Raw genomic sequence first — 26,554 nt, forward strand, 5'->3', positions numbered from 1 at the left:
CCTCTCCCTCTGGCGGGAGGAGTTAAGTGTATGTATAGAAAGGGTAGGTGCTGCAGAGCTTTTTCGTCGACGTTTTATGCTCTTCCGATCATCGAATCGACGATTTCAAATATTCCTCGCTCGTATGTTCGTCTTTCTTCGGGGATTTTTATGGCGGGAGCTTCGTATCTTTCCGCGTTCTGGAGCGCTCTCCCAGTCGCACCGACGAGTGTGTTCAATCTCGATGGGGAGTTTTGAAGCTGCATTATCGGATAGTGCGAAGAGACTATGCGCTAATAAACTTGCTCGAAACGGTTATTCTTGAATTGATACGATCGCGAATATACGAGAGTGGTGAATGTTTTTATAAAAACAAAGAAACTGTCTTTTGCCTCTTTTACTGATGGCTACCGTTTTCTTGAAATAAAACAAAAAAAAATACATCGATATGTCCAAGCTCAACAGCTTAATTCCAGAATCAATAAATCCACACCTCCATTATATAGTACGTCAAAGTCGCTCTGTTGCGCAACAGATGACACGCTCATGTGCTCGCATGCATAAAAGTGCGCTCTCGCATCAGCGACTATAAATACTTGCTTTTTATTCGATTCGAGCCAGCAACGTCTCATCTGTTTCTTTTTCTCATCTATATAATAACACAGTTGCACCAACCATTATTGTTGTTATGAACGCGCAGTACGTGTGCGTTGTTATATTACCATTATTATGCTGCAGCGTTAGTAGGTCATGAACAGTTTTTTTTCCAAGTTTGTTTGTAGTATACTAAAGTTTTCAATTGAGTCATTGTCGTTGATTAATGTGCGCAATATTTTGTATTCTTTTTATCGAACAACCCAATGCTCTCTCGCAAGTACCAATTTAACTTGCAGAAGAAAAGCTAGCTGTAAATCAACAGTATATAAGAGACGAAACTGATATACTTAAAAATTATCAGCGCCACGCATAAGAAGAAGAAAAAACACGACAGACTCAATAGGTCAAGAGGCAGCTGCAATCGGTATATCTATTAAGAGCAAAAAAATGCAGTGCTATACTCCAACTCCAGGCGATGCATCACTTTTTCTTCGTTCCGTGGTATGTGGCGCATCTCTGTTTTGACGCCCAGATCAATTTAAGACAAATCCATTAATCTATTAAGGCTTTTGTGTTCCAGATAGGCCTATTACATTATCAGTGTAAAGTGCAATCTTGAACCACCGCCGTCTCCGACGCCGTTGCCGTCACGGCAGCAGCAGCGACTATAACCGAGCGGCGACGGACCAGCTGTTCGCGTCCAATTAGCCTCGCTTGATAAGCTTAACAATACCGGCATTATTACAGAACAAGCCGGGCACTGTGCTCCGCGTTGCTGCTGCTCTGCTCTGCTCTCGGCTCTGCTCCGCTACGTTTTGACGTTTCCATTATTCAACCCTCGCTCGTCGCTGCAGAAAAAAAAGATTAATTTTCATTTGCGCAACGATGCCGCCGCGCTGTACGCTTTACCGTGTAAAGTATGAAATTTTTCTTTTCCTCGCGGCATATGCTACCACGGCGTAGCATGCGCGCAAATAAAGATTAAATGCTTCGATTCGCTGCATGAGTGTTAAAAACTTGGTTTACGTTTCTTGCAGCAGTTCAAGAGTGCTTGAACTTTCATATGCGCATATGCGTGACCCTGTGTAATACCGGAAAACTACACGACGATGTTTATACGTTGCCTCTGCAAAAAAATCGAATCGCGGATAAAAGCTTGGCGATTGCAGTTCACTGCGCAGATGTTACGAGAAAAAATATAGGAAACTATGTTCCGGCACCCTGCAGACTTTAGATACAAACGAGAGCTACTTATCCGTTATGGTGCGACGCGTCGTTGACACCGCAGCGCGAATCTCGGCGCTTCCTTTCTCGATACCCGACTTATCTGTCATCCTGCGCAAAGAGCTGTACACGCACGCTCTTCCCATGTATCTATTCGCTCGCCTTCCAGTTTATTCCATATTACGCAGAGAGATATAAGCTATTATTATGCTCTTATTGCACTCCGACGCGCGCATCGCCGGATAAATGCGCTTCTGTGTATGCTGCGCGTGTATGTTAGCGTGCATTCATCGCCGCCACGCCGGCGGCCGCGCGCTTCTAAATATTTCAACTGTATTATCGCGATAATAACAGTAAATTAGGCGTAAACTGGAGAACGTTAATGTAAATTTTGAGAAAGATAAAAAGCTTCTCGTTGCTTTATAGTACTGTACTATATACATGCGCAAGCAGTCCTCGTATTATATGAGCGCTGCCAGCAAGTCGAGGGCATTAAGTATAAAAAGCGAACGTTTTATTTTTATAACTCCCGGATTATGTGTGCGATACACATTTCATATGCTCGCGTAAATGGTCTTATACGGTTTTAATAAATATCGAACGTTGTATAGAAAAGCATCGTATAAAAGTTATTGTATATTCAGGTTTATCACATTTGTGCGTACGTGCGTAGAACATGGTATGGATGCGATAAGGTTTAAATACTAATTAAGATAGTGGATACGAATCTTTTACGGTGCATTATTATGTTTCGTTCCTCTTGATAAGGATTCTATTACAGCATAGATACAATTTTTTGTTAAATATATTATACTCAGATCTATTCTAAAAACTAGAGCAAATAAACGACTTGGCAAAACAACACAATAACCATTACAATCACGCCGACGTCCGCTAACTCGCAATAATTCGACGTCGAACGACGAGCACATAAATCATCTCGTCGAATCTCATCGGAAACATCTCTCGCTGAGCGCGTTACGTATATTCGCATGCAGAGGAACAGCGGCAGCTCACGTGCTCGTAGTACGCAGCGTAGTACTACGTGCCCGCCCCTTACCCCCTCATTCACCCCTCCCCCCACGGATCCACGTCGTTCTCTCCTACCGCTGGCCCTTCCTCCCTTCTCTTGCTCCGCCGTCATCGCAAATATAGTATAGAGAGCGACGACCGAAATGCAAGGAGAGTTACGGCTATATACCTATAACTGCTACTGCAGTTGCAGCCAGCACAGCCTCCCTCCCGTCCGGCGCTTTCAAACTCGCCATCACGTGGGCTGCTGACGTCACGCGGTCACTAACTCCGCGTTACGCGGATGGCACTGACCTTACGTGTATATTGTATATATAGTATAGAGGGAGATAATTTCTGGATAACTGTTGTTTTTTCATGAAGGATGTTGACAGCTGTGATTCTAAATAAGGATCGATTATTTATTTAGAAATACATGATGCCGTATTAATCAGCGAGTTTCAATTTAACGTATTAATCGAAAGGAAAGCATAGAATAGTTTTATATTGCTATATTGAAAAACGTTAATGAATCGTCATCCAGTAAGCTTTATTGCTTTACTCTGTCTATTTATATATACTTACTCGGAAAAAGCACCGTGGAAAAAATCGCCTGGAAGAGCAAGCAATTGCGTCGATTCCATATAAACCGTGTGCAGAGTTCCATCATCCTCCGCAGGCTATAAATCTTCCCTATTTCAAGACACGCGTGAGAAGCCTTGCAGCCCGCAAGATAAGTAATATAACGAGGAGATAAATAATAGAAATAAAGAAGAATTACGAGTTGTATAAGCGCACTGGTGCGATAAAGGCGATCAGCACATCTTAGGGTCTCGCTTCTATATAATAAATCGCGAGGAGATGGCTATCGAGGCTGGTTTGGGCATTGGAGATATCCCTGAATATTCATGAAGGTTTGCATGGATGGCAACTGTGTGCTTAGTCAGTTCTTTTGCAGGATATGCGTAAGGTGCATAAATAAGCGCATAGGGTGGGTTACCGTTGCGATTTGCAGTTTGATTTACGCCGCGCCTGTTAATGAAGCGCGCGAGAAAATAGAGAAGTCCAATGACTTTTGAGTCAATTAAAAAGTAAAGATGTTTAAAATGAACATTATTCTTGCTCAAAATCATTTCAGCCAACAACACGAGTAGCACACGTCGATTATAAAACGCTTCCTGATCCAGCTCTATGGTCGTAAAAAAATTTGACGTTCTTAAAATAAAAGCACGTGTATACTTTCCCCAACAGTAATAACCTCCATGATAATTTCAGTTCTCGAAGGCGTAAGTAAGAAAGCATGACGGTAGCGAAGAAGCCAAGGTTACAACTCGACTCCTCGCGTTTATTCTCTTATATTTCTGTTCCTGCGCTTCTTATAGTATACCAACTTACACTCGTCGTCGTCTCTTTTTCTCCTCTTTACCCTGCTCTTCCTGCTTCTCGCTGTGCCACAAACTCGTTCTGTAATAAAATAATAAAAGCCTCCTCGGGCCCTTTCACTCCCTTTCTTTCGCTCGTCCGTTCTTCTTATTCCCTCGCGGCGGGTAAGCGAGTTGCTCGACGAAGCCGCGGAGAACGATACTGCATTTTACACCGCGAGCAGAAAAAGGAGCGAGGGACCCTTGCTTATGCCACTCGCGAATCCAAGAGAAAGAGAATATCACGCTTCGGTTTGAGCTCAAGAGGGGAATATATGGAGAACCGCCAGAAGAAGAGGAAGAAGAAAGCGAATATAAAAAAGGACAGAAGCTCGTATACATATTCAAGACTGTTAAGGGCTCCGAGGCACACGTGGCCGAACACGTGTCTTTGATAGTCGAGCGGAGGCCCTTTGCAGCAGTGGCAGAGTTATGATGGCCGTGTATGCGGGCGATGGTCGATGGATTCATCGAGTATAACGACTTTGCGAATAGGTATTACTAGCTATAGGTAGTACAATGCTGATTTTTTTATCACTTCGGTTATTATGCACGAACAAAATAGAGATCGAGTGAAATATAATCACAATTTTTGCGTTTTAAGCAATTTATAGTCGATCTATATCCAGAGCTTTTATTTAATGAAGTAGACTATTTGCGCTGCAGTGAAAGCTAGAAAGCTTATTAACTTACAAACTCTACGAAATATAAACTATCACCATCGCTACAACCAAGAGATTTCAATTAAATCAACGAAACAATTGCATGCGTACGCGGAGCATAATCCTGGAAGATTGTCGCTTCCTCAAGGGATTATGGAAATGCGACAGTCGAACCTTAGGAGTCGGATGACGACTCCCCGCAACGTCGACGACGACGGCAATGCCGACCACGAGAGTCTGGTAACTGCACGGCGAGCCAGGATCTTCGTTCTCATAATGACGAGGATCAAGTGGCAGAAACCAATCAACCGATTTATACTGATCTGCTCTTGCTCGTCCGGTAATCCTGCGATTATAACCCACACGTGTATACGGATGCGCATAGAGAACATCTCGGAGACGATGACAGTCGCGAGTCTCTGCGCTTAACGCCTCAGATGTGCCTGCGGATACGACGATAGCCGCAGATAACTGCCAGACTGACCGTTTACCTATAGCGACAATTGTACTATGATCTCTAGTGCTACGTCGGAATATACTATAGAACTACGGCTCGAGTAGATACCGAGTTTAAAATTGTTATCGATGTACCTATAGCTTCATTAGCAAGTAAATTAATTACTTTTCATGATAAATATTAGGTATATACGTTTTTTCTTAATTAATTAACGGATCAACTTTAATTTATTACGTGAAAAATTATTCATAATAATATAATCATTTATCACTAACATAAATTAGTTATGTATTTTTAGAAAACAAACACATTGAACAATAAAGCCGAACCGTATAGTTACAATATACCACTTGATTATGTAATAATTTGAACAAACTTCTGTCTGTTTCAGATTTGTATAGTATATATATACACGTGAATTATACTCTATGTATTTCAGCTATTAGATGAACAAGTATTATCAATAAATAATTAGAACAGGTATGGAATTACGAGATAGGTAAGTGATTCATTTATACTTCTGAAAATTAACGATAAAAATGGGCATTTTAAAAACCATGATTTACTTAAATTAGATTTTTTCGCATGTATTTCATCTGTTAAAAGTTTATTAATCGATCAAAAAAAAAAAAAAAATGATATTCAAATATTCTCTATAAACTTTTTATTTTGCATTTATTATTTTATTTTATTTTTATTTTATTTCACGCATTTCCTAATGCGATCAGCTGGTGTTCGAACCGGAACACAGTAATGCAATATACAGCCGCTATATATATATTAACATGCGTCTGTGTGACACTGTAAATAATGCAACAATTATACATACATAGACATAGCCTACCTTTATAATCGCATCTGATGTCTAAGGCTCGTATACGCACGTGCACCGGCAATATCACGCTAGGCAGAAATAAGCCTGGCCGATAATTGCTAGAACGTCCGAGGTCCAGATGCTCCCCAATCAAGAGGTTATCCCAATACGCATGTATATAAATATATATTCCTGTGTGCACATGCTATATATCTTTATCTACACGTGTATGTGCATAGAAACGGAGGCTAGAGAATGTACATAAACTATATACATATAGACACATAGGTAAAGGTACAAGATTCGTAACCACGTTAAAAATGACCAGTTAGTTCCTAGACGAGCCTGCGCGCATGGCTACACCGCTTAATTGGCACCGAGCACAATGGATTATCAAACAGTATAGTAGACACAGCAGTAGCGGCACGGACCACTCGACGTCGGAACCATTTCACTCAATTGTCCGATCGCAAGAGCGCTGCTACGGCGACCCGTACGTGCACACAAATATGTTTCCTGTCTGACTTTCCCAGTTTCTACTTCGGAAAAGCGGTACTATGCAGCAGCTAGCCTACACGTACTTGCGTATTTTTTTGTCCCCTTTACGCCTATATAGGTTAAATTGACGAAGAAAGGTGCCAAGGTGTCGAAAACGCCCGATCAATGAACCCCAGAATTTCGCGATTTAAAAGGGTGCATACGGAGCGATGTTTCGGCCCTTAGCAGCAGCTGCCCGAAGATCTAACCTACACGTGCTTGCATATTTTTCTGTCTCCTTTAAGCCAATTTAGGTTAGATTGACGAAAAAAAAGAACGACATGTGCAATATCATTAATATTAATATTCATCTGTATTTCTTTATCGATTACCAACAGCGCACTGTGCGACAAAAAAGTTCTTGCAAACGCATTTCCGCTTCTACATTGTTTCTCGCTATCTAAAACGGTTTTCCCCTACGATTTGGCCAATCTTAACGACAGCATAGACCAATTTCTCTTTGCGTGCTCGCTTCCCTGGGCAACTACAACTACCGCTGTAGTAGTTGGAGAATCGTCTAGATTTCACCATCCGGCTGTTATTTTTCCTATGTATAAGCACAAATGTACACGCAACTACAAGCAAAAGCGGTTGTTATCTTTTTTGCTCTGAACTACGAGGCGCTTTATCTCGCTGATCCGTGTCGTAGTCGCAGCTACTCAATTCTTTTCCCCGGCATTAAACTATCGAAAAACAGTAACCGCTCGAAATTTATCGTCAGCCATTATGAGAGCGGAGTGCGCAAGATGCACTGCCGAAAGGCTGAAGAGGGTAAGAAGCGAGAGCGACGATTTCGTCGTCAGAATAAAGGGTGGCGCAGCAACCAAGATCATGCCTCTTCTGATGCGGAGGAAATAAAGCAAAAGAAAACCGGAGCAGAGCAAAGACATCTGCAATAAATTTAAACTTCCTTAAATACATTTTCATTCTTTAGTGTGCATTCATACTTTGAGATTGCTTGTTTTAAGTATATTTAAAATGACCAAAGCGATCACAGGTGTCAGTTACACAAAGCTCGCTCGCACGATGTATATAACGCTCGGACAAAAGGCTCATCCTCGCGCAAAAAGAGAGGACTAAGATAAAGCGAAAATAATAAAAATGGACACCAGTACACTGTTAAAGTATAACGCTAGACTGACCCTCGACAATCGTCGTTAGCTACATTTTGAGAGATTCATTACGCGATTCCATTCTATACAGTATATTTCCTCCTTTGCGCACCCACACCCCGGGATTTCGCAACTGCGTGTCCCTCCTTTTTCACTCCCTCGCAGTCGTTCCCGTGGGATATCGCGTAGCGTGCAGCCTATAAAACTCGCGGGGCCCTTCCTCCCTGACGACGCCCGGCGTCGTTGTCGTCGTCGTCTTCCACTCGTTATATGTGATGCGAGCTGCGTCCGGCTGCTGTAAGGATAGAAGAAAAGCAATAACGTATCAGTGGACTGCGTCGCCGACAGATTGGACCGCCGCGAAAATCGCAGACGCGAAAAACCGTCTCGGATTTATCTTCTGCCAAGGGGAGGAGGTCCGATGTGGGGTCTGGTGTATTTTATGTCGAGTTGGACGGTTACCATTTTTGTATTGGCTTGAAAAAATAATTCGATCATAAATGAGTAATTTACACTGAAATCAGTAGAATAGATCCAGTAGTAGCAGCGTGTACAGCCAGACGCCATAATTTATTTACATTCTTGATTCTAAAATGCATGCAAATATTATACATTCCATAATGCGCCATATGTATGCTGTCTATTCTAAACATTGACGCGTATGTGATAAATAACTTTCGACGCACACAAAGAGTCCGCAGAAAAGAACAGCGAATATTCGGAGATTGAAAATATACACTCCGAGTCTCAAATTACGAGGTGGTCGTTTCGAACCCGTGCTCGGGCAAGTCAAAAATGCTATGAGAGCACCATTAAATTATACTCTCCTCCTGTAAGACTTTTCAGTCGCGTGCGATGCAGTGGATTCCAACTCCTTTGTGCATCGCTCTTTTTTCTCTCGCATTCTCGAAGAAAGGACTCGCGTCGCGAAATATAAGTAGCCGAGGTGGAGGATTCGACTGTGAGGGCAGGCAAAAAAGGATCTTGAAATATGGTCGTGTCGCGAGATGACGCGCGATAAATCTCGATAAGACGCGTGACGATACGGCAAATGAGCGTGAATGGCGAGACGGGAATTCACGAGGGACCTGGCTGCATGCGGTGCATAGAGAGAAAGCTCGCGTGTCAATTTTATTTTATTGTGCGCATTTATTCGATTTCGCGAGGGATATTTTTATTCTCGGCTAAAAGAATCTCGATTGTGTGGATATTTGTATTAATGCGAGTATACATGTAGAGAGTGGTATTTTCTCCATCGCATATTTGTCTTCTTTTATATATGAAGCGTCCGTCCGATACATCGACACTAAACTGCACTTTATTCTCCCCAATAACCATAGGAACAAGCTTGGCCCGGGTACCCAATCTCCTTTAGCACCTCTCTTCCTCTCGCAGCTCGCACCGACGACATAAATTTCATATATATTTTATAAAATATCCTCGCGCGGGCGCCCGGCGCTAGCGAAACGTAAGCCCCCTTTATTCGATTATAAAGCATTATTAACTGGGAAAACTAAATAAAGCTGCTTTTTATCGTTCTCCCTCGTCCGATTTTCTCGGAGCTCACACCCCCGACGTGTGCGGCAATATCCCCGGGTCGCTGCGGGCTAAGCCGGACAATGCCGCATTCAATTCTCTCCGCGGCCGACACGTACGCGCGCGGGAAGAGAGCGTGAGGGGAAGAAAGACAGAACTCTCTCTCTCTCTCTCTCTCTCTCTCTGCCTCTTGTATACACGCGGTGTATAGGAGACACTCATGTGTCATTTAACAGAAAATACCTCCGATGCGCCGAACTGATTTACTGCCGGCGGCGAACCGGACGGCATGCGAGCGTGCGTTTTCGCGCTTCTCTCTCGCTTTACCCTCTCCTACTATAGCTCGATGTATGCGTCGAACGATTTTCTGCTCGGGCTATGGAGAGAGAGAGGAATAGTGGAGTTAGGCTATAGGGAGGGAGTCCTATACGAGCGGTTCCGACCCAACCTTCTAAATCGTGCTGGATGCATTGTAATTATTCGATCGCGTTCTTATCGATTGAAAAAACTTACTCATAACAATAAATAAATGACTTGTACCTAGTGCAATGCAGCCTTTCTCGCAAGTATAGTGAAACATTATCTGATGTATCCGAGCGTAGAGTACGAAAAGGTGTTTGCTTTACAACTTTTTTCGTTTGACATGGAATAGCCAGCGTATATAGCCAAGGTACCGAATACATAAACACACTATACAGACAGGCGAAAAAGGGAAAGAACGGAAGAAATCGACGCGTCTGGGTGTGAGTAGTCGCTCCAGCTCGTATACATTATACACTTCGCGCAAGCGTGAGCGTCGAAGAGTTGTGGCAATCGCGTGGCGAATTTATTTATCGCCTTGTGTAGATAGCGTATTTCGTACACGCGCAGACTAATGGCTTTGTGTGTGTATACTTGTAGAAGTAAACGGACGCGACGAAGTGACTCCTTGCTTTATACTTGTATGCTATTCGCAGGATAAAGGTTATAATATACTGGAACTATCGTTTGATATCATGTTGAGAAAAATTACCGTAAACCATATGTCATGCATTATAAAATGTTCCGTAAGTGCCTTTATAATATATGTATTCATCTATCACAGAGTATAGACAGTCTATCAGTCCCGAAATGCCAGCGTGCAATCAATACCCAAAGCGTACGTGCCTTCGGGTGGCACTTACCATTAGGATCCATAACTACAACTCAGTCTGACGTTGCGTAATCAATTACTCGCTGCACCTTGAGCCGAAGGCTATTTGCTTTTAACCTAGCCGAGCAGTTGATTCTAGACGGATCCTCGCCACGACTATACGTCCGTCGGTCCACTACTCGAAAGGTCTACAAGCGGGCGCGAGACCCGCGCGTCGAGGGATGAAGGGCTACTGCAGTATATGTATACAGCACGAGTGTGTGTAACGCGACCGACTGTAATAGATCTTGAACGTCGACACCGCGACGCCGTCACTATGTCCGTCGACGTCGTTGTCGTCATGGGATTCGCCCGGATTTTCGCCTGGACGCGCCAGACGAGGGATGCGCCGAAAGGTTAAATACACAGTTGCTTGACTCGTGGAAACTATTTAGCCCGTGTTTTGATGGTGAAACTGTTGTAATTAATTGAAGATCTTTGATTACGTTGCTGTACCTTGATTTCGCATGAAATAAACTTTGCCGATAAAAATGCATGGATATCAAAATTAAAGTTGCACGCAGTTTTGTTATCTTAATTACTACTTAGCTTTAGAAAACTTAAGATAGCCATTCATCCTGTTTGTATAATGCGTGAGTTGACATTATGTCTGCAGAATTTTCCACTCGATTAAGATATCATATCCGTCCTGATATTAAAGGAAGTATATAATTATAAAGATGAACAAAAAATTACATCCTATCGGTTAATTATACTGACATTTTCTAGAAATGAGAATTCCAATGAAAACAAAGTCGATACAGGGCCCTTCAATCCCAATTTCTAACTACTTTCTCTATGCCGACGCGATAAAGCAAAAAAAGTTCGTTCCCACGCTGCGCGGAACCGCAATTCGCGGGGGTGTAGTGCACATAGAGAGCGCACTTACCGCCACGCGAACCCTGTATAAAGAATAATCGCAATTACGTTCGATACAATTGTCATGAGCTACGATCTCCGGTGGCAGTCGTCGCTTGTAATGACGCTCGTCATAACTCGATGTCACTGTCGCGTCAATTGCGCGGCGGCTCGAGTACTTTTGCACATGCTTTCTCTCGCTGTCCTGTACCTATATTACGCATGTATGCGGTATATACCTACACCCGGATGCAAGTACCATAACGTCACCGCGACGAGGAGTAACAAACAGAAAACACACGCACGCACGCATAGCTCATGCGCGCCATATGTCGCGCTGGTCGCGTGCCTTTACGAGAGGGCCATTCTCTCTCCCTCTCTCTCTCTCACTCATCGAAGCCTGTAATTAAGCCTGCTCGAAAATAATGAACAGCTAATGCTGTCGCCGATCTCCCGCCGCCTCCCCCAATCTCGCGCGACTTATTGACTTTTCATTATTCGCTTGCCTTTCCGTCTATATGCCCTATACGCCCCTATATATGTATATTCGCGAGCAGTATACGATTGTGTGCGCAAGCAGAAAAAAGCGGGAGACGAAAACAAAAACAATGCCGAAAAAACCGTCATGGGCGACGGCAGCGGCGATGAACGATTCCAGAAGAGTGTGTGCGGCCACTCGAGCCAGACTCGTATTTACCTTTGCGCACACTCGAGCGCTAGCCATTCAATTCGTGATTATGCCGTATATATATATATATATATATATATATAGGTATACGTTATGCCGAAGATTCGTTTACATGTATAGACGTGGAGACTTCAGTCAAAGGTTGAGTGGAGAGAAAGAGAATGGATGACAGGTGACGCGTGGGAAACCGAAGACAGGCATACTGGCTACCGGCGTTACGACGTTGGCGGTATAGGTATATGTGCAAGGCTTTCGTCTCGATCTCTATGATTTACGGCGTTAAATTGCGCAGCAAATCCCCACCATTAATCTTAGGCGTATAGGTATAACCGTTGTGGAATAAATTGCGCACGAGAGAAGACGATTCTCGATGTGTGCACGTGTCTATATGGAGATGTATGCAGTTTGCGGACGGCTGAGGCGTGCGATCAATCAAAGTCACGAATGAGAGTGTATGCGCGTGTTTCCGAGCTTCTGGACGATCCTATAGGAAATGCTTGCGTCTTTCGAGAATTGTGACTTGGCGGGATGGAGTCATACAGTAATCGCGAATTCAATTGCTCAATTTCATTACAGTATCATGATTGTTATTAATTATAAAAACGTTATCAGACTACACTTTCTCTGAGACGAAAAATACTCGTCAGTCATCTGACAATAATGACAAAAACCAGCTCAGGGAGTGAAAGAACTCCGATGTGCGCCAAAAGCTTCCATATTTTAATCGCACCGCGAATGAGCTCAGCACAGACGCTTATGTATGTACACCCGCTCTTATACACCATCGCCGCTGGAAAATCTTGTGCGCCGCTGTTTCTGCAGCAGGCCAGAAGAGGCTTCTAATTAATGGCGGCCACTGCTCCTGACACGTTTACTCTGGCGCTGCGCTGCAACCCCTTGAAACCTTCCCCATTCTTTCGCGCAGCTACGACGCGTGCTATACTTTTCTCTCTCTCTCTCTCTCTCTCTCTCTCTCTCTCTTTCTGTCTCTCTCTTCTTTCTCATCCTTGATATCCCGCTTTCTCCACATTTTTTTTTCACTGCTGCTCAAAAGCGTCCTGTAAACACACTCGGCGCGCGAGGGAGAAGCCAATTATACCTCTAACGAGCCGACGACTGCGCGCGGAACTTTTGGAGTTCCGATTAAACAGAGAGCCACTAATGGATGATCCTCTTGTCGCCGTTGTTCGCGGGGGACGATTCGCGACCGCCGCGCGCTTGCTTGCTTGCAGGCTACTAATGCAGTTGTGTGCTCTGGCTTTGTCTTTTTTTTCTGCCGCGGAGAGAGAGAGAGAGAGAGAGAGAGAGAGAGAGAGAGAGAGAGAGAGAGAGAGAGAGAGAGAGGCAGACAGACAGACAGAGAGAGACAGAGAGACTGAAGGGGATGCTTGCCTGCATCCTTATATTATGTAGGTATACAATCGGCAAATCAGCGAGACAAGCCAGTCCCTTCGCGATGCGCGGAAGACAATGAGGAGAGACGCATGGACGAACGCAAACGAAAGGACGCTCGTATTGTGCGGGAGTTTGGGAAGAAGTCCAGGTAGACATTTAATTACCTACCGTGCGGCCTCGATTAGCAAACTGTGATGCTTTTGTTTTCCGATGCGGATTTCTAATCGATTTCCAATTGATGAGCAACTTGAATCAAGGCATTCAAATCGTTTGTCGTTTATAACTGCAGTTCATACAGCTCTGAAGCTCGTCGCGCTCTGTTGAGAAATAAACTGCGAAGCCTGAACTCATAAAGTCGCCGTGGAAAAACAAAGCCTTCATCAATCTGCACAATAAGAGAGCAGTTTCAACAAAATATATCCAAACTCCCCTCGTCTCGCGGCAGACGGCCCACTCGGCCAAGATTCAATCCTCCCCGACGAGGACGACAGCTCGCTTGCCAAACGACGACGCCGGAACTTTCGCCTATTCTTCGCGCAAATGAGAAGTGTCTCTCTGCCGTTCCGTTTGATGGCGTCCGCTATCCTTAGCTCCGCCGAGAGATCGAGGAAGCGCAACAGTATAATAAGTTTCGAGAGGAGACAGTCTCTCCCCCTCTTCGCTTCCCCTCGTCACCGGGAAATTCGAGATCGCGCGCGGACGTATAGCCGCTTCGGCAAGATTTAAGCGACTTATGGCGCGCGGAGTCTTGGGAGATCCTCCGCCGGATGGCGGAGTGAGTTAATATAAACTCGGGGTCCGAAGACGGTTCAACAATAAAAGCTGCAGAGGAATGACGAGAGACGATGCGGAACTCGGGAGTGTCTAGGCTGAAAAAGATCCTTTCGCTTTAGTTTTTATTCATCATTCCGCAAGCTTTGTTCTCCCGTATAAGTTTATTATCTTTCTTTCGCGCTGACTCCAAAAAATGACGTCAGTGCTTTGCTCCAGTGAAATGAATTTCATGCCTGGCGAATCCCCGATGAGAACACCTACAAGAACCAAATCCTTTGCCAAAGCAGTGGAAATGCACGTTGCCTTCAAGTTTTATTCACGAAAGGAGAGCAAAGCCTCGATATTGAAGAGGAGTGAAAATCGTCCCAGAGGAAGAAGACCACCTTTTCCTCGCTCAAAAGCGAGATACTCACTGTATACATCCGCGTTGCTGCAAACTCCCTCTTATTCCGCTGTCGTCGACGTCAGCCGTCATCGCTTTTCTTCATTAACGTAATGGAGGGGTCCTCATCGCTCTTTCTCTCTATATCCAGCGCGGCTGCATCGCGCGCGAGTGGGATGTTATGAAATCGGCGCGGCGGCCGAAAAAGGACTTCCTTTTGTGTTTTATGCGAGGCTGCAGGCGCAGAATTCTCCGCGATAGAGAGTGAGAGAACGAACGAAAGGGGAGAACGGAAGAGTCACAAAGCCAAGTGCTTTTACGCCGCGCGCGCGAGGAGTGTATAAGGAGAGCTTCAATTCGCGGCACTCGTCGCGCGTTGCCAAATTTCGAAGGTACGAAGAAGAGTCTCGCTTTTTATCCTCGGGCTTTGAGATTTTCGACTATACTACTGTAGCCGTTATTCGCTTGCTTTGTCGTGTAGCGGATACTTTGACGGCTGCAGAAGATTCATTTCGAATATGCGCGGCTCTAAAAAACCAGTGTGAGAGAGGCTATGAAGTATAACATCACTGCCTTCAATGAGAGCTGTTGGAAACAACTCTTCTGGAGACGAGAGTATCTTATTAGCGAAATTGCATAGCGCGAAATCATCCTTTATTAATCAAGACATTTTTCAGAAGCAAAAACCAAGAATACCGATTTCATAAGCAGGCGCATACTTCGCGCATCAAGAGCACGTGCTCAGCATAGGTGTATATGTATATATATTACACATATTTTCAGCACCCGAGGGGAGCGCATGGCGCGAACGAGCTCTCATTTGAATCCAAATGGAAGACGTTCGCGATTCGCTCCTCTGCTCTCGATGCTCACGCGCCGGATGCTATATACGTGCATGCATATGAATATGCCTGTATTATATAAGCAGTGATCGTTGAAAATGAGCCTCGACTTTTCGAGAGTCGCGCAATATGTCAGCTGCAGAGACGCCTGCGCCATTCGCGCCTCGTCAACTGGAAGCAAATCATTCGCGAACTCTCTAGTGCGTTTGTGAGAAAGATTCGCGAGCTGCTATCTTTTTCGCTTCGTGCGAGACACTTTTGCTTCCTCCCAGAGGAAGCTTTGTGAAACATATTATATATATGCCGGCTTTTGAAAATCGCGTATTTCTGGGGTGTACTTATTGGGCGATTTCGATACCTTAGCACGTTTTACATATTCTACATTGTTCTTGCTACAAAATAACTTTTCAAACTTTTTAGCTATCGTCACCGTTATGGAAGCGACGCTTTATTGTCGGTAAAGGATTAGCGTCGTGGTCTTTCGCGCATCCACGGGATTTAAGAGAGATTGCTTTCCTGCTAGCAATATTGTAATGTACTATTTTATTATGAGAAACAAATCTTTTAAGCTCTCGTCAACGTTATCAAAGCATCGCCGTCGGTCAGAATAAAATACTACATTACGATATTGCATACAAAAAGCGTCTCTTTCAAGTTCCAGATTTGAAAAAAAAGCGACCATGAATCTGTTATCCTTATATAGGAATATAATAGCGCTATTTCATTAATGTCAGCGCAATCAACGCGTCAAAAGGTGCGCGACATCGAGCGCCGAGGCGAACTAATGTGGATGTACGCAATGTATGAGATCAGTGCTATAAGTATTTGACGGAGACTATGCGAATGCTACTTATGTGTATACGTAGTAGCGCACAGCCAGAGGCATCTTAATAACGTAATTGCGCTCGCGGAAAATTCGCGATAGCAGCTTTATATCCCTGAGTCGACGTATGCGCGTACTCGTGTGTATGAGCTTTGCTCAATCGAGCAAAGCCCATACATACGTGATTATTACGTGTAGTTGATGTCTGTATTGAATCCCTGCCGTTATATAGTCTGGTAACACGTACAAGCATAATGCATAATTAACAAAAATAATTTCGCTAATAACGGTAACGCGATCAAGGCAATCCTCTTGCGGCATCTCCATCGACACATCCGATTCGCGTAGTCTATTCAGCACGCGTAAATTATTCAGTTAATTTCCGTTAAACTGGAATACCGCGCGCCGTGTCAAGTATATAATGTAAGTTATGGCAATAGCACGAAACGGAAGATCAGACCTAAGTACGTACTAAGTAGACCCTTTGCGAGAGCTCGTGTGTAGTGGCGCGCAGCCAGAGGCGCCTTAATCACGTAATTGCGCTCGCGGAAAAGCCGCGCGACTAGGTCTAGTACGTGTCTCGTGTATTATATGCGTGTACTCGTGTACGCTTTGCTCGATTGAACATGATACGACAACTTTTTGCCTAGCATTTAATTTTAACGTACTAATTCGGTATGTTTGTTTACAAGATTATAATTAGAATATCCTCTATAACTTTTCAATGCATAAATTCAATTAAGTTTCCATCCGATCAATTTTCCAATCATCAAAGTACCTCGGGATTGCCTAATTCACCTTGCAACTCGCGCGCCAAAGTACAAAGGCGTACACGTCGCATTACGTATTCCGGAGCGAAAACAGTGTATACAGGGGCATGGTAGGTGCAAAGTAGTGTACGTAATCATCGAGACGCCCGGAGGCTCGATATCTTCTTTACTAATTCATCTCCGGTTTCGACTTGACGATCGAGTATTAGACGCGCTTGCAGCGAAGCGTTACTTACGCGACGTCTTGCTTATACAGAGCCCGAAGATCAAGCGAGGAAGTATATGGGTACTAGAATTTCATCTTCGAGCGGAAAGCTCTTAGCATTCGTCTCGCCGCCGCGAGCTCGAGACTTCACCCTCAGAATTCTGCCTTTTCGCACCCTAATCGCGCGGTAATTATTTATCATCGGTGCGTGTACAAAGAAACGTGGTAGGCATTTGGAGCACAGATTTGAAGGTCTTGTATTAATTTTCTCGCTTCACACGTTGCAAAAATTGTATTCCTTTTTCTGACCATGATGTTTTCGAACCCTACGTATGTGCGAGCTAAAAAAATGTGTCTAGTGTCCGCTTTCTCTATACGACACTTCCTCCCGCGACAACATAATATACACGACAAGCTTTGCATGCAGAATACACGTACTACACACGCGAGGGGCGAATCCCGGAGAATTACTTTTACATAAAACTACAATACTTGCTCCTGATCGGCCGCGTACAAAGCCTCTCTTCTCCGCCTATATAACACACAAGCAAAAAATAATAATTTACGTTTAGTACAGTCGTATTTTCTCTCCGCGTCGAATATTATCTGCCGCACTATCCCTCCATATACGCGTATATACCACCCATATACGAGCACTCGAGCTATACACACATATACATATATAAGACCGGACAGCAGCGCAGTGTAGTCCATCCGCGCGCATATTTCATCCCCGGCGTACAATAGTCAATTTTCTTTCTGCTCGATCGGCAAATGTGTGTCGGCAGCCGGCGGCAATAAAAACCCCGGCTAACCTGATATTCGGCACTTGAGCCATTCAGCGCCAGTCGAGCGTCGTGCTAATAGCCCGGCGACACACACGAAGGAGGGGAGACTATATAGTACTCACTGCATCGAGAGATTCGTCGCGCTTTTTCGCGAGATATCCGTATATGTAGGATGCACCACCCGCTAAACGCCAGGGCGGTTATAAATTTTCGCGTTATACGCGCGCGGAGAGAGGGATGCATGTAGATTTTTCGTGAAACGCCGAGATTTCTATTGTGCCGAGCCGTTAATTCACTTAACTACGAAGAGAGTCGATGGTTTATGTGTCTTTTTGTTGTCTCGGTAATTTTCGTACGCGAGCGAGTGTACACATGAGTGGCGAATCATGTCGTGTGATAATCGCGATATTGCATACTGATCAGTGACTTATCGTATCGACTATTTTTATGTGCGAGCGGGCTGCAGTTATAGTTTTTCCTCGCGTAAAATTAAATACGCAGTTTAATTATGTCTGAATTTATTTTTCACAATTCTTAATAACAATCCAAACACAGAAGATTGAGCCATGTGGTACATAATTTACGCCGTACAAAGAGGTGTAAATCGTAGCTCTCTCAACCGAGCCCTCTAATTAATCTTGCCGTAAATCGGTGCCCGCGCAATGGATATTTACAACGTATAGAAAGTATACCCCGCTGCCTCGGAGAAGAAGCATCGCAGCAAGAAGCGGGCTCATTGTTTTCGCGAGCTCCCCCTCGAGTCGATGTCCAAGCCCCCGCGTCATAAAGAAAAAGTCCGGCATTCGATATTCAATGTAATATCGCGCGCGCGGCGTCATCGCACACCCCACACGTTCGCGTATACGTATAATAATATACTGACCCCCCGGAGAGGATCGGCCGAGACGAATCGAGAAACCGCAGCGACGAGCGATGCGCGAAAGCAAATCGAGGCTAAGCACTTCCGGTCTTCGTCTGTCGAATCGACCCTAATATGCTTGACTTAATGACGTCGTAAATTCCGGCGAGTCGAGTGTCCGATTTTTCCTGGGGATCGGCTGACTATGTATGGTCAAAAGGGACCCAAAGTCGAGAGAGTGTCAAAAATCGGGTGGTTCAGCCTTGGCTAATCGCGCTAAAAGCCCCGTGAAAAATATTTGACGGCGCTATGAGGAGATGATTCCTAAAGGATCCTGCAGGGGTCATAGTGCGACGAGCGATGTAGGCGTGATTAAATATGTTCGACGTGGAGAGAATTTTATATTTCTATCGAAATTTGGGGACACGTGCGGCGGTAAACTATATAGTTTTCGTGAGTGTTTATCTATTTAATTTCAACCGCGACTTTGAACTCTATTAATCGGCTAAATAAACGAATCCCCGCGAATCTATTAGGCAGAAATACTATCAAGCCACGCCGACTTCGTCATTTGCGATAAATCAAAGCAGATACAAGAAAGTTGCTCGCCGAGGGTGGGGGCAGTTTTTTCGCGGCGCAAGCAGATAAGACGCGAGCGTGCGCGCGAGAGAGAGAGACAAAGCCGGGGAAAAATTTAGGATTCCCTGGAAGTTTATGAGCGTCTCCTGATAGCTGCGCAAGCGCCGATGGCGCCCGCTCGCGCATTTGTATAAAGTAGTTATATTTATACTGCCAGCGCGATGCACTCAATTGCGGCGATAAGAGCAGCCAGCGATTCGCTTAGTTTACTACTGCTGCGCCGTACTTCAGTCCGCGGCGGCCACCGTCGTGATGCTGCTTCGACGCAGATAGTGCTTTGCTCGCCTTGTCTAGGATGCACAGAAAACCTCTTGTTTTGATATCTCGTTTAAGTAGTTACGCGCGGAACGAGCGAAAAAAATCGGGATAATAAGAAAGTCTGGCGAGTGCATTACGAGGAGTGGAAGGAGAGGAAAACAAACGAATAAACGTATGCTTGTATGAGTTGATAACTACATTAAATTCACCGTGGTTAATTTATGACCTGCTATGTTCTCATATTTCTGTGCTTTAGCAAATTAGAAAAAAAGTGAATCATTTGATGATTTAAAATTTTTATATAAAAAATTATCTAGTTTAGCTGGCAAACAAATTATCATCGTTTACAACCGTATAAGTTACAATCGAATCGTTACTGGTGGGAAAGTATACCTCTGTCATGGGTTCCGAGAACGTCTGAAGATGGCAGCACAAACTAGACCGCGATGAATCCGATGTAGCTTTATGAACAGAGAGCGTCGCGACGAATGAATTTTCCAAACGATATATTTAGCTATATTTTTATTGAAACCACTCATTAAATTTCCAGGCTACTGTCCTTCCCAATTTAAGTACTCGCAGGTTTTGTTAAATCATTCTATAGTCTACATGAATTTTATAGAGTATCCGAATTCCGAAATTTCGTTCAGTTAGAATTAAGCAAATGTGTTGGTAAACATCGAATCCAAATGTTCTCTGCAAGTTTGTATACTACTACTGCTTAGCTAGTATACTTTTTGTTAGTGCTGTGAATTCGCGTTCAAACCATCAGATCCCTTCGAAGTGCGAGGGCATACACACTTTATGGACGTAGAAAGACATACAAAAATCATCTCTTGTGAGCATCACAATTGTTTACCACAGACAAAAACCAGCAAGATGTCATCCAGCAAAGTCGGAAAAGTGAGTTCTGTGACGTCGGAGTACAAGTGGGTTATCGAGAACTTCTGTACCAGTTGCAAAAGAGTTGGCGAAGTTTTGCTGTCCCCAGAATTCTCGACGTTAATTTCTGGCGTTCCAACTCAGTGGCAGCTGGGGCTCTATCCAAAGGGTGAAGGTTATACCTCTAACCAATGTTTGAGTATCTACCTTTATAATTTGTCCGACGCAAATATCACGGTGAACGTTTCCTTCGCCATAGTCGACGGCAATGGCAAAGTACTGCTCAAAAAGATCCTTGGCGAAAAATCATTCAACAAAACCTTAAATTGGGGATTCCCTGCTTTCGCGTGTAGCTATGATATAATGGATATTTTGGACGACGACAAACTAAGAATCGTCTGTAAGATATCGCTTCACCCGATCGAAAGCAAAAAGACCGTGCAACAAGAAGCGGAAGACGATAATGAAAAATTCCTATCTGAACAGATAAAGAAAGAAAAAAACAGAGTTCGGTTGTTGGAATTCGACATATTTGAGAGAATGATTACAGAAGAAGATAAGTTTAGCGATGTGACCTTTAAAATAGGGAACCAGACCTGGAGAGCTCACAAGTGCATCCTCGCCAAGAGAAGTTCCGTTCTCGCTACAATGTTTCAAGAGGAAATTAAGGACAACGTCGCGGAGATCAAGAACGTCGAGCCGAACGTTTTCATGGAGTTTCTGAGATACGTGTACAGCGGCAAAGTCAACGACATAGAGAAGATCGCGGAAGAACTATTGTTTTTGGCGGTAAGGTACAAACTAGATACGCTGTTCGAAATGTGCGAGGAAACAATATGCGAAGAAGTGAACTTTGAAAGTGTTGTGGAAAAACTCAGGTTTGCGCACAATTACAAAGCTTCGAATTTGAAAAAAACGGCAATGAATTTAATTGTCTCAAATGCGAAGAATATCGTTGTTCTGCCAAGTTTTAAAGCGCTAACGGATACGCCGGATCTACTGTATGAAGTACTGCTTAGTATGGCGATGCATAATATTTATAAAGAGTAATGCAGAGTTTTGAATTTTACTAATTTATTTGCATTTTTATTTTATTGATGGATTTTATTGTATTGATTTTATGTAAATTTTAAACATTTTAGAAAATTTTAAAGGTTTTGCAGACCATAAAAATAAAAATTTACGTTTTGCGACCATTTTTATGAAATAATTATTTCCTCCAATGATTTTCAATATAATTCAATAAAATAGTAGCATTTTTGAAAGCATATGATTATCTTACGTTTTAACTCTTCAAGGTTTAGAGTGAAAATCAAGCTTAGAGGAAAATATAATACCACTTCGTACAGTTGAGCTCGAAAGAACACAACAAAGAAGTCAAGGCCCACACAGCGAATCTCATAAGAGTATTACATCTCTTGCTCACGCAAAGCCTTCTCCGCCTGCGGAAAATAACTGGAAAAACAATTTCGAATGCAAAAGAAGCCCGACAGCGCAGAGAGAAGAAAATAAAGTCGCGCTTTCTCATAAGCTACATACGCACACGAATGCAGAGCAGCGCTACCGCCTGAAGGATAAAAATATTCGTCGTCGCGTTACGTATATAAGTCTAACGTTATCCCGGGCTCAGATTTGCCTGAAATTCGCCGGCCCCCGCTCGCTAGCAGAGGCCCATAAATATGTAATACTTCCCATATCGAAGCTCGTTCCTCTTTCTCTCTCGCTCTCTGGCTCTCTCTTTCCTCCGTCGTCTGTTCCTCCTCTTCTTCACGTCTGACTAAACATCTATTTCTCTCCTCGTCCCTTTCGGCGGCAACCCCTTACGTGTTTTTGCGGCGCGGGTATAGCCTCGCGGCAATAGCAAGGGGAAACGCGGTAAATCATTTGTCCCGAAAGAAAACACAATACTCTCGACTCTCGGCGCAGCGAATGAGAGCAAGAAGGAGACCGTATATACATACAGTATAGGTATATGCATTCAGCGCCGAAAAGCAGCATCTCCGCGAGCTCGCCATAGCCCGAGGGAATATCGCGGAGAGAGCGAAAAAGCCATAAGTCAACGCTGTATTACCGAAAAATACTTTAAAGTGCCACTCAGCACCAGGCGAATATATAGTTATACGCACGAATATGCCGGGCGTGTATACAAGCTACTTCGGAAGAGCTATACTCTATGCTGTATGTACAGGGAAATTTGCTATCGAATGTTTCCGTAGACTGGAGCTCGTAGTTCGCTTTCCTCGTCGAGATCGCATATTATAGTCAGAGATGCAGAAGGCGGTGTTTTATCGTTGGGGTTGTATGGATGCCCGGCGACGCGGAAAATGGATTTTCTAATGCTGTGCTTTTTGAAGGATTAAAAGAATGCGGGGGTGTGCTTCTCCAATAATGGCTATTCTCATTGTTAACAGGGCTGCGTTTACAACTGGATTCGAATTGAGTATAATTAAACATTTCATGACGTCCACGCATCCATCATTAACAAAAGCCTATTCCAATAGAATCCGAACATTAAAAGGTACATACGAAACGGAAGACCAAAGAAAGCAGAGCGATAAAGGCTTGCAGTACCGCATATACTACACACCGGATGACTGCCGCAAAAGTCCCAGCAGATTTTCACTTTCCGCAGCCGGTGGCGTAGAAGCAACATCGCGCGGAAGCTCGCATGTTCCGGAGCAAGAAAAACGGAAGCGCCCATTTCGCCGAAAGCTCCCCCGCACACACACAGACGTGTCTTTCGGAGGTTAAATTGAAGAACCACCCGCGCAGCCAATTAGCCTGTGCACATCCCTCTCTTCCCGTGTGCAGTGCGTATTTATGTACACGTATAAAGAGAGAGAAAGAGTGCAGTACGCGACAATGACGCTCGCCTGCATGGAGAAAGTAGGGAAATGCGAGGTCTCCATTTTCTAGCGCACTTTGTTGCGCGAAATGACAGGAGGAGGCGATGAATGGAGCGCATGCAGGGAGATGCAGATTGGATGCGGGACTTGAAATTTGAATTACCGATGATGCATGCTCTTATTGTGCTCTTGATGGCTTTTTCGGTGCTAAATAGTAGCTTTTCAATGTCGCCGAGATTGTTTTTATACACAGAGAGAAACTTCTTAATAACCATGTTTCATATATAAAGGTCGAAAAAAAAAACGAAAAGGGAAAAATAGCTCGCCGAGAGCACAGGAAGCGGAACATATTTCTCCGGGAAAGTCGCGAAAAAAGGAGCGACGGACGGCGGTTTCTCCCGAAAAGCATCTCTCTCGCTCACGACGAAAACTAAAATAATGCTCGACGGAATCGAACAAAAGCATGAAATATGGAGTCGCGCGTCCTCCGCTAACTTATGATACACTTCCGATCTTTCTCTCGGTGCAGTGCTCACGGAAAGAAGGAAACAACTCGCGCTGCGCGCGTACACTCCATTATGGCTTTAGCGGAATCAAAGGCAAGAAGTGCGTCATTCTTCCGTGCCTCGAGCTCGCTCCTCGCGAATACATCATTATGTCCGCGTTTTTTATGTTAGACATGAACTATTCGAATTCTTAGAGCTTTTAGTTTTACGTTATAACGTATTACACACGATTAAAAACATTTTCAGCTCGGCAACACGTCGACTGCTTTAATTCGCTGCGCGAACTCACAAAGAAAGCATGAAAGCATAAAGAAACAATCCTCATCAGTCTGCCAATCAAGAGTCGCCTTATAACACATTTGCATTCGCGCGTACGGGCAATGAAATTCCCCGCAATCTCCATTCCGACTTCCGCCCGAAAGTCCATTAGCGCGCGTGCGAGAGCCGGCCTTATATACCTGTCCTCAGCGTGTCGAGCGAAATAAAGTCGCGATATATATGCAGAGAAGAGTGCGGAGAGCTTCGTCGCGCAGGTATATATACGTATTAAAAGCGCGACTGTATAGTACACTCCCGGCTCTAACGAATGCAGGCATGAAAGATTTAGGAATAAAGTCTACTGCGGCCAGGCATGAGCTGCTGACGACCGGTTCGTGTAATACACCTGCGACGACGACGACGACGCGATTTGCATTTTCGTCGGTACAAACGAGCGAGATAATAAAGTCGCGCTCGCGCGCGATTCATAAAGAATTCAGCGACGACTGTGCTGCCGAGCTTGCGCAGAGCTTGTATACTACTTACGTCATATGCGTGTCCGTCTGTGTGAGTTTATATTCGAGCAAGTATGTGTACATGTCTCCGAAGAAGTGTAAATCGATTTGCACGACTCGTCTGGGCTGTTGACCCTCTTCCTCTGACTCCGCAACAAGCCTGGATTGTACACTCGATGTATTTATGCGCCCTCGCTTTGTCGCGCCCAGAGAGAAGCAATTTCCAATGGTCTTGTTTCTTCCGTTCGCATAATATATGCTATAGACCGATTCGAGCTCCAGATTCGCAGCTAAGACGCAGCTCTGTGTGTACCTAAGGCCATTTCCGCTTCTCGTTTCCCTCGGCGGCGCGCCGAATTAATTGTCGGCTTTGTGTAAGGATACGCCAGGGCTGAAAGGAGGGCGACGCTCGCCGTCGAAATTGATAACGTAGCACGCCAAGTTTTCGCGCGCCAGACGATTCCGGGGGTATAGATTTTGTGTTCGACAAAAAGAGAGAGAATTTGCGAATAATGATTCATTCTTTATATAAAGCTCACTTTGCGATGTGGCATTTTATTCAAGTTATTGTCTGACAAGCTTTCAATCCGTCAGACATGAAAGTTCATTAGCACGAAATAACACTTCGCGATTATCGTTCGATTCTTCGAGCACTCGACCGATCCACCTCCTGCTATGTATGTATACACCTATATACTCCCACTTTAACGGCTCTGGCGCTTTATCGCCCGCGCAAAAAAGCTTCTCGAATATTCATTTAGCGCAGCCATCAGGCATAAGTAAAAAACACAGCTCCGCGCGAACGAGCATAAACTTAAGTGTGTATACACATACACCTTCCCCTGCGTATACAGCCATATACATTATAGTCGTCCGCGCGCAGTCTAATAGCTCGTCTGCACACATAAACTTTGTTTCCCATCTCCGGGCTGGATTACGGAAGACGATAAAAAGCAAACCAATAAAACTCCGGCCGCTTTTTTCTTTTTTGCCGACGTGCCTCCGTTCGATGGTCAGATAAGAGTGTATACGTACAGCCGAGTAGGCGAAAATGCGCACTAGACTTCCGGACACTCGAAATGTCTCATGCATGTTTGTGTGTGTGTGCGTATGTACATAAGCTAAGTGCAGATATTCCGTGGGGTCAATTCTTCGAGCGCAGTTCTATGTAGTCTCGCGTGCGAGCGGCTAGTATATATAGGTAGTTGCCGACATGACGGATACATTGCTGCTTCAGCGAGACGGACACAAAGTGTATCGCATTTTACGAGTTGCCCGCACACTCTCTCATTACCATGAAGTTTTTTCTACCTCTTTCGTGTGTATATGCGCGCGCCAGCGGTATACTCAGATTTTATTACGTTATTTTGTTAATGCACCGGCGCGAGTACTATATACGGCTGCGCTTCGAAGTCGCCGACGCACTAAGATATTAGTTCGCGCAGGGAGTTATACCGCCGCTATACTTTCACACCTCGCCAACTGGTCTTCGCTTCATGGAGTTCGTTGTGTGGGTGGCGGGTGTTTTCGTGGATTATGCCAGCGTGGGCTATACCGAAAGAATTTTGTAATAAGAGTGTACTCGAGCTGTAAATTTAGTATTGGTCGTAGTTTTACGAGGATAGAGGTATGTGCGGAAATATTTTTGTACATGCGGTAAGCATGATGCGCGCAGGGATTTTTTTCGAGAGGAGTTTACATATAATGTTTTATGGCTTCCTGGAGTTACTTTTTGTAAGTGGGTT

The 26,554-nt window shown here is 44.3% G+C and overlaps 1 protein-coding gene across 1 annotated transcript; it reads left to right on the plus strand.

Moving 5' to 3' along the window:
• The first annotated feature begins 20,681 nt into the window (after positions 1–20,681).
• Positions 20,682–21,734, plus strand: LOC103318020 (speckle-type POZ protein B-like). Its single transcript, XM_008219077.1, has one exon. The coding sequence runs from the start codon at positions 20,682–20,684 to the stop codon at positions 21,732–21,734; it is 1,053 nt and encodes a 350-aa protein (XP_008217299.1).
• Positions 21,735–26,554: the final 4,820 nt, after the last annotated feature.

This window comes from Nasonia vitripennis, chromosome 5 (genome assembly GCF_009193385.2).
Source record: "Nasonia vitripennis strain AsymCx chromosome 5, Nvit_psr_1.1, whole genome shotgun sequence".
In the NCBI taxonomy this organism is placed as follows: Eukaryota; Metazoa; Arthropoda; class Insecta; order Hymenoptera; family Pteromalidae; genus Nasonia; species Nasonia vitripennis.

Coding starts and splice junctions, on each gene's coding strand:
- LOC103318020 (XM_008219077.1), top strand. CDS start 20,682: ATGTCATCCAGCAAAGTCGGAAAAGTGAGTTCTGTGACGTCGGAGTAC.